General features: G+C 48.6%; 1 protein-coding gene across 1 annotated transcript; it reads right to left on the bottom strand.

Annotated features, from left to right (window-relative positions):
- Positions 1–1,761: 1,761 nt before the first annotated feature.
- On the bottom strand, positions 1,762–3,238 carry paqr9 (progestin and adipoQ receptor family member 9). Its single transcript, XM_067261584.1, has one exon. The coding sequence runs from the start codon at positions 3,079–3,081 to the stop codon at positions 1,891–1,893; it is 1,191 nt and encodes a 396-aa protein (XP_067117685.1). The 5' UTR covers positions 3,082–3,238; the 3' UTR covers positions 1,762–1,890.
- Positions 3,239–9,633: the final 6,395 nt, after the last annotated feature.

Genomic DNA, 9,633 nt, shown 5'->3' with positions numbered 1-9,633 from the left:
AACAAAGTACACACAACATAAAACAATTACGTGACATGACAAAATATCCACATTGTCTCAATGGGTTTTTTCTCCACATTATAATATATTTGACAATGCTTTAATCTCTTTTATATGAGACTGACCTGGTCCACTATGCAAACAAACCTGGAGTGTGAGACAAGCCCAACACTCTCAAGGACAAACACACAAATCAAGTTCAGCAACCTTAGAATAGATCTAGTCCATTCCAGAGAAACTCCAGTCAAAATGCGGCCAATTTCAGAGTCAAGGTGGTGACAGTTTTGTGTAACTCTACTTGCTCTTTTAGAAAGACACCTGGTCACAATCTTGCACAATTTTACACATGATCAAGCTCACTTAAAGACAGATCTTAAAACTCTTAATGATTACAGTGGAAAATACTGTAAATATCTTCTTGCCATGACAGAAAAATACCAACAAACACGACAGCAGTTTCTACAATTAAGTGCTTAGAGGAAACCCAAACATATTTGGGCAGATTAGAATATAATGTTGAGTCAAAAAAAACTCACATGTAATAGCAACAGAGTTTCAAGTCAAGTCTAAATAAACCACTTTAGTGATTATATTCCTATTAAAAATACAGAAAAGTATTGATTAATTCATGCAGATGTGAGACGGTCTCATTAATCAATAGACCTGTGGGTTGGTTTTCGGTATCTCCACAGCAACACCTGAATGAAACCTTACATGTTGTGTCCAAATCTATCCAGGAAGCCCCTGGCGTTATATCGCACTGTCTGCATTTTAACGACCTTAATCAGTAATGGCTTCGTATAAAAGGCCTCCATACTCTACTATGGCTTCTGTTCTACACAGACATCCTACTATGTGGAGTCCTAAACATGGGAAAGGGTCCACTTCCTTTCCGCTTGTCATCCTCCTAAAGAAAGTACAGAGAGAGTTCGGCGTCGAGAGTACAGTGCTATTCATGCGTTACAATAATCTGTGGGGTTTAGATCGCAAGAAAAACCTGAGGTTTAGGTTTGGAAAATCAAAGGTCAACTTGATAACACGTGTAGTATGTAATAATGCATGTCATAATTGTACGTGGAATAGCATGCTTTACAGTACGTCACTGTACAGTACATTACGTTCGGAGGACAACTGAATGGCTGTGAAGACAGAAAAAACCCACCGTGAATTTGAAGGAGAGGGGAAGATTCTATGGAGTGCATTTATGTAAGACAGGTCTAAGTCTGTGGTGTTGACTGGGCTTAGTTAAGCTTCCCCACTTCCTGATATAACCGTTCATGTGAAACAGACAGGAAATGAGCATGTATGTGTGTGCGTTTGACAGAGAAGAAGTCAGAGAGAGAGAAAGATATGAAGAGCAATGCTGAACTACAGTACTGAGAAGGAGAGAACAGAGAGAGAGAAAAAGGTGTGCGAACACAAAAGGCTGAAATTTAACCACCATTGTTCACAGGTTGTTATGTAAGAATCAGGCGTCTCCAAGGGATTTCTGTACAGGTCTGCTCTCCTCCAACCTAAAGGAAGCCCTTAGGGAAGGTATTGTTCCTCTGCTCTACAAAACACTATCATTTCACAACCCCTAGAGGAAGAGAAACTTCCAAGACAGTTCTGCAGTATACACCTAGCAAAGCAGCTATCCTGCGGTAAACCTGACCAAGCACCTGACACGAAATTCTCTCTATTGACTTGCTTGAGCATTGGGGGGGGGGGGGGGGAACAGCGAACGTAGTTACAATTGGGAGACAACAGCCAACATCCACATCAAAGAAAAAACATAAGTCTTCTTTTAATCGTATTTGTGCGTTTCCATCATCTATCGCTCTACTAAGTGCAAAGTCATCACCAAAAAAAACAAACATTCGATCCACAAACGTCAGAACGCATCGAAGCTCAATGGCACTTCTTGTCGCCGCCCTCCTTCACACGCTGCTCCTCCTCCAAACGGTCCCTCTCCGGCCCGTAGATGCGACTGGCCCCCCAGGAGAACCAGGCGATGATGGAGGCGATGGTGACCTGCAGCAGGACCATCACCCCGTAGGTGGAGACGACGGTGGGGCCGGGCAGGCGTGGCGGCACGGCGGGGCTCAGCACCAGGGACGGGTGGAGCAGGACGGCCCTCAGCTCGGCCTTGATCATGTGCAGCTCGTCCAGGATGGAGAGGAAGGTGCAGCAGTGGAACCACTGGTGGCTGTGGCCCCAGATGTCGAAGAGCCCCGGCGACAGCCGCTCGGGGATCTTGCTCATGTTGAACAGCGCCGACACCACCAGCCACAGGCAGTGGCGGTAGAAGTACAGCGCCGTGGAGGCCGAGGAGGCGAAGGAGGAGGACGCCACGGGGTACGGCGAGTCGGCGAGGAGGCGGTAGAAGATGGGGGTGGAGGAGACCAGGAAGGGGAGGAGGAAGACCAGGGTGCGGATGACGTAGCGGTAGGTCCTCCAGTGCTGGCGCGTGTTGCAGCACGCTAGGACGCAGATGATGGCGACCACACACGAGCCCGGGATGTAGAGGACCTCAAAGAACACGGTGAACTCGGGCAGAGCGATCCACGCGGGCGCCGAGGGGGAGGACGAAGAGGACGTTGGAAGGCGGGCAGACGTTTCGTTGAGTCCTGCGACGCCCAAATCCAATATCCCTGCTCTGGGATGGATGTAGTAGTAGTACGCCAGCGATGACCCGACGGTGTAGGCACTGATAGTACCGTAATCCACGAAGAAGCATACTTCTCGAATCACCAGAGACATTGAGTTCAGCAGGTGGGCCATGCTGCTGGTCATGAGCAGACAGAACACCCCAATGAAGTAGCTCCACAGCGGGTAGAAGAAGGGGCTGTCCCCTGGGGGGGCACCCTCCCAACCAAACGGTTCGGCAAAGTAAAAGGCAAACACAAACACGGGCAGGAAGTGGGTCCAGAAGTTCCCGGTCTCGTTGGTGGGCCGGAAGGCTGACTTGAGGCAGTCCCAGAAGCTGTAGTTGGGGAAGCGGTAGCCGGAGAGGATGAAGGACTCTGTCACGCGGTGAGGCACGTCTGTGTGCCTCAGGAGAGGCAGAGATTGACCAGAATGGCCACAGTTGAGGAACATGATGATTGGTCAAAAGGCAGGACGGTCTTGATTAGTTGGCTTCAGTAAATGTATTTGAAATGTTTACCTAATGCAGTTATTACACTGTAGTTATCTGTTTATTGCTTGACTACATAATGTTCGGTGTAACAGGTGGTGACTATTGATTAGATAAGGAAAAGACTGCTCGTTACGCTTTTGTCCTGTTCTTAGAGCCTTAGAGCTCAACTGCAGTGCTAAGGGCTTCTTACTGTGCATGCTCCATAAACTGTCACCTGTAAAGCCCCACCAAAGGCCCTGTCATTATTCAAAGTATTCCCTGAGTTAGCTGAAGTTTAATGTCAAACTGTACAGAGAAATGTGACAGGGTATACGGGATGCCAGGAAATAGGGAAAGGTCGATCTCTTTACTTGTACTAATTTTTCCATTCAGTTGCCCCCTTGGCCTTAGGCAGAATAGTACAAAAGGTCAACAGCACATCCAACAACAACTGGGTTAATATTTCATCCTGTTTTGCAGCCCTGTGGCACATGGTGGTTTTTAACATAGTGTAGATAAGGTTAACTATCTTACATTACATGCCTACAATAAAGCCAGTTTTTAAATATTTTTTCCGATAGGCAACGGACAAAACGGACATCTAAGAACAGAGACAAGGCTACTTCTCCACGTCATTCAAGTTCATCTGTACTTCACACCTCAGTTGTTTCCTGTACTACGCAGCGGTCGGGTCCTCGAGAGAACATCCTAGCGAAGCTTCTCTCCGTCAAAGTAGGTCATGTGGGCCACGCATACGCGTGGGGCTATCTGAGGAACTCCGAACAACTCAGACCACTGTTATTCATAGTCCTTTACTCTTGAATTCACATGTCATATCCATTTACTAACCTCGGCTTTCACAAGGCTGTGGACTGCTGAATGGATTCCCTTATAATATGTGTGTAGAGACGGATTAGAGGCAGGCTATGCTAGCCCGTAGTCCAGTAAAACGGTCACGTTCGTTTTAAGCAGGTTGACCTAAATGAAAAGCATGAACAGAGTCGGCAAATAGTGCGTTCATATTTGATCCTCTTGGTAACAATGGTTGTAGCAAAAAGCATTCACCGAACGTTATTCTACCTATCTCACTAGTCCCGTGCCACCGGCCGGCTTTTTCTGTTCCACGAGCCGGTTGGTTACTCTGAAAGCACTGAGATATGTGCGGGTCTATACAACAGACCACAATAACTCAGCGAGTCAGCACACACTACTCGTTTCTCTGTATTTCTAAATGTCTGCTTCTCTATTTTCTGTTCCTCTTCGTCCTTGACAGGCGCGCAAAATACGATCAGAGCAAGATAGCTGCATTGGAATGACGTGCACAGTAGCCTATTTGTATCCCATGTCAGTCAACATTGTTCTTGAGAAATAATTGTCCCGTTACACTTCAGTCTCAAACACCGCCGTTATCTGTTTAAAATGCGCAGTACATCGGCATTAGGTAATCCCGGTGCCGTTTGTGTGTAGCCTACCCCTCTCTGCACTGTTCTCTCGCCGCTGTGTGTGGCTGCGAGCCAAACGCACACTTGCTCACTGACACGAAAGCTGAACAGCAGCACTTTTTTTTCCATTTGGAAGCTCTGACGTCAGCGCCTTTAGGTCCTCAGGACCTATAATCAATATAAACGTATTACAAAAGCTCCAACAGATCATTTGTGTTTATGAATAATTGCCAAACTGTTTTTCCAAAGTAACTTCCCCTACAGTGGCAAGTGTTGGGAAGTGAGACAGACAGCTTCTATCTACTTGAATGCTTTAGACTGGACACATGAATATGGTTTGCTTCTTTCTTTCAAAATAAATGGTCTTGTGATTCCAGAGAAACTCTTGAGAGAAATGGCCCTCAGGGTTTAGATGCATGTCTGGGCAAAGATAGTCATAAAATATTGCAACAATCTAATAAAGAACCAACGTGTATGATCGTGTATATAAACAAGCCAAGACTGCTATTGGAATTATAACGGAGTCACTTTTTAATAAAAATGATACAATCTTTCATCAACGACCCTGAAGTTTCTGTGTACGCGCATTTCATTTGCGCTTACGAGGCAGGTAGCGAGCCGCGTGCTTCCTCTCCTTGCGCGTCATCTTCGGAGGATTCTCCTGCAGCCGATTGGCTGGCTCATCCTGTGGGGGTGGGTTTTCAGAATTGGCTGCCATGGGCCGCTGTAAGAAGCTAGCAATAGGCTTATACACAAGATGAAAGATAAATGCATTGGAATACCTGAAAGAGAGGGAAAGAGAGGGGGACAGAGAGATGGAGAGAGAGAGATAAGACACTTGTTTCACCCGCAACTGTGACCGAACTTTTACCATTAACTAGAGAGTAAAGCTGTTCACCAAGGGAGCATGTTGTCCCCTCCAGTGATGCGCAGAGGGCAGTGGAAGGGGTTGATGTGAGGTGTGGAGACAGCGCCCCCAGTGGCCTGGCTCATCACCTGCAGGCTGCACTCACAGCTCAGCTCGCTGACCTCGCTGAAGTAGGCCGGCACCCGCAGAGACTGAAACACAGTGGAGAGCTGGTTGGGATGGTTCCTGTTGGACGTCTGTGTGCGTGTGTTTCCCCTTTGTGTGTGTGTGTGTTTGTGTGCTACCTGTAGCCTTGGGAGAGTGCTGAGCCAAGACTCATGAAGCGGGATCATAGGTCTGAAGCCTGGGGAATAGACACACACACACACGCACACACACACACACACTATGTGAGTCAGTGTCCTCACTGTGAGTCAGTCACTTCATACACTCGTCCCTGCCTTTGTCCATCTCATCACTCCAGTCGTCTTGAGAAACACTTCCCTGCTTTCCGGGAGATCATACAGTCCCCGTGGAACAACAACGACCTCCAGTTCAGGGAGGGGAACCGCAGCTTCCTTCCCTCTATTCAACAGCCGACAATGACCGTAACAAAGTCGGAGATCAGTAACGCCACGTACACATGTACTTTCCATAAAACACATCCGAAGGCACCGACTGCCACGTACACACGCCTGGCGAACACACGTGAAAATCCTGTTCGCAACATTCCATACGAATATCCACACACGCTTTGCCTAACATTGTCCTCACCTATCACCAGGTCTGGTTTAGGCCCTTGCAGCATGTGATAGGCCCGGCGGTAACCTCTGACCCGGAGGCTCCGCCTGTCAACCTTTTCGTCTGGAGTCAAGCTGGGGTTCACGAATGTCACCGTGCCATTCTGGACCAATCACAACACAGTGTCAGAAGTCAAACAGGAACTTCTGTGTCGTATGTAACCTCTATTGGCTGCTTCAGTTCATGGGGACCAGTTTATTTTGCTTCTATTGATGCTATTACTCACAGTAGGTAAACAAATATTTGTGTGTGTGTGTGTGGGAGAGAGAGCGAGAGAGAGAGAGAGAGAGAGCGAGAGAGAGAGAGAGAGAGAGAGAGAGAGAGAGGGGGGGGGGGGGTTGCTCACCTTCTTTTGTAGAAAGAGCTGCACCTCATCACTCTCAGCGGGAAGGCCTTCCCCAATGAACACCAGTTCAAAGGTCATGTGTGGCAGGAGCATGAAGAGTTCCTATTGGAAAAGACAGTTTAGGGGAAGAAAGATTAAGGGGTATGATTGGCTATTTGCGTTCCAAGGGGTTGGTTTTGTCATCTGTGTATTTACTGCCCAGATTGGTGCTCGGGCAAGATAGTTGGCCACACAGGAAGATCAAAGTTGAAAAGGCACACACACACATTCAATGAAAGAAAAAGTAGAAACAGTTATTCAGCGAATGGAAGCTAAAACACACACACACACATGCATACATACACACATTGACTAATTTAGGGAGAAGTGCTCTAATGTCCTGAGCAGAGCCATGACAGCTTTGTAGTCTCACCCAGAACACCACAAGAGAGTGAAACTCCCTGTAGGACTCGATGATATGAATCTTTAGAGACTGCTTCTTCAGAATATTCAGCTCCGGAACTGGGGGGAGAGGGCGATGGTACACAGTTATGGAATGTGTCTTCAAATCATGTCTCAAAATATTTCTACCCGTTGAAATACTGAGGTAAAAAAATACAGATATTGGCATTTCTCTTAAATGTCCACAACACACACACACACAGACATACAGACCCACACACTCACAATGTTTGGGCACCAGTGAGGTGATGATGTAGTAGATGGAGAGAGGGGAACTTAGCAGAGGAGCAACGAGAGACGACAGGCCTAGTCCTCTCCAATCACAGTACTGACGCCATGACACTGAGTACAGACAGAAAGAAAGGCAGACAGCGATGGAGTGATAGGGAGACCACATGTGAGTTCAGACCAAATATTCGTGTTTTAAAGTTAAAGACCCAATTATTGATCCCGTGTGATAACCTCCTCTGTGCCTTACCCAGTGGTTTGGTGAGACTGGGAGCACGTGGGGCTGGGTTACAAAGCAAGATCTCTCCTTCCCTAATCAACGGTCCATAGGGTTCCCTGTGACCTGCTCGGCCCACATAACATAACACATCAAATTACACTAGTACTACGACACACTGTAATCGCTGCTTGGGGACTGTTGGCTACTGGGGCGTACCAACCTGCGAGCCACTGGGGGTATGGGTCTTTGGACTGTTCCACTCTGTGGTGGAGCTCGTAGCGGGGGGAGCGCACCAGCAGACTCCAGTGGACCCAGTAACCACAGTCCAGCTTGTTCTTAAACAGGAAGTGCTCCAGGTCAAAGTCATGAGCCGCCACCTCTGTGGAACCAAGGGAGGGTGCCAAGATAAGGGAAACAAGGGAGATAAAAGGGGGAGATGCAAATTTAAACCAACTACACTTTTACAAGCAAGACCCATATAGTTTAGCACAGTCAGCCGTACCTTCAGCATAGGTGAATGGGCTGTCTGTCAACAGGGGCCCATTGGCCATGAATGTGGCCAGCTTGCCACACCAGTGCTCGTGACTAGTATCGTCTGGGCAACGGGTCCGGTCTGAGTGGGCACATTGATCGGAGCAGTACAGGACCGCCTTGCACTGAGAGCTGTTGGATACGGGGAGGGAGGGGCACAGAAAACAAGAGAAGAGGGTGGAAAGAGCTCGGAAAGAGAGCGAAAATGTGTAAAAGACACAAAAGGAGGCAGTTGGACAGAAAAAAGAGAGACAGTGGGAAGTGTGAAAGTAATTTGTCCACCCGGAACAGGCATGTGAAAACAAGCCAAGACAGAAGGGCAGATAAATGACGGTGGAAAAAGTACGAAATAATTCAAAACAGTGTCGGGAAATGCACAAGAGATTGTTAGTGAGCACTTGATCATGAAGCAAGACACATTAACCTACTTCCTTCATTGAAACACCTCAAGAGAAAAGTGCTTACAAGCATTTTGCAATGAAAAGTGACCTTGAGTTTTAAACCCAGCCTCCCGCTGAGGGTTCATGGGAACTCTTCAGCCATCTGTTTCAACAGACCTGGCTCTGCTAATCTAAAGCCTCTTTAGCATGCTAGCACCTATGGGGTGGCCGTATAATGGGCCTGAGTAGCAGGTCTGGGCTAGTCCGGCACAGTTGGTGGGAGAGCCATGGTCAGCAAAGCTAGACTGAGATCCCCTAGAGCGCCAACGGATCCAATATTCTGAACGTTAAGGATTGGACCGGAAGGCGTGTCAAGTTGCTGACGGCTGCGTTTCAACTTAGTCTAGAGCACAATCTTTCCCTCTTTTGCTCCCTAATCTCTCTCCTTCTCTCGCTACCCCCCCCCCTCCACTCTCCCTCCCTCTCAGAATCCTGCAATAATTTCTTCTTTTTCTCCTCTCCTCCACTTTGCCTCACCATGGTTTCAGCTGACTGGGGAATGAGTGTTTCTTACACACGTGACAGTACAGCGTAGGGGGCCAGCGCATGCTAAAGGTCTCTGCCTCCGCGGCCTGCCCCCCCTCCTCCTCCACCTGGGCGGGGTCCCAGCCCCCCAGGGCATGGGGCCACAGCGCCACCTTCAGGATGGACAGGGCCTTGCCACTGCGGCTGAGCAACCTGGAGAAAAGAGAGACCACACAAGCTGTGAGGAGACGCGTGAAGGGAGACCAACACGAGGAGGGAAGAAGGGCCAACCCGTAGATCTCTCTCTTTACCTTCACACACACACACACACACACCTGTGCAGCTTCCGGTCGTTGACTCTCAGAGTGAGGGGCCTCCGGGGCAGGCCCCCGCTCATGGGGGCTTCCATGCAGCGTCGCAGCAGCCCTACCATCCTCTGGAGGGTCCCCACCATCCCCTCCCCGTCTCCCCCCGCCGCCTCGCCCCCGCCCAGGGAGCTGGCCCAGCCGCAGGGCAGAACGTCGAAGCCCAGGGGCAAGCCAGAGGCGTCGGTCACCATCAGAATACTCTCCCCGATGCTGCTCACTGATAGAGGTAGTGTTGGAAGTGGATTTATGGCTTTTAGAATTTTGTTTTAGAGCAAACCAAGTTGAGAGTTACTCCTTAACCCTAAATGTGTTGGAACCAATTTTGCAATCAAAAGCATACTTACACCTACTCAGTTCGGACGGGTCGACATTAGCTTTCTCAAGCCGATGTCTGGCGGTAGGAG

The sequence above is a fragment of the Osmerus mordax genome, chromosome 23, assembly GCF_038355195.1.
Source record: "Osmerus mordax isolate fOsmMor3 chromosome 23, fOsmMor3.pri, whole genome shotgun sequence".
In the NCBI taxonomy this organism is placed as follows: Eukaryota; Metazoa; Chordata; class Actinopteri; order Osmeriformes; family Osmeridae; genus Osmerus; species Osmerus mordax.
This window is presented reverse-complemented; position numbering and strand designations above follow the sequence as displayed.

What these genes read in the sequence shown, in the direction of transcription:
- paqr9 (XM_067261584.1), bottom strand. Translation starts at nt 3,081, where the DNA reads ATGTTCCTCAACTGTGGCCATTCTGGTCAATCTCTGCCTCTCCTGAGG.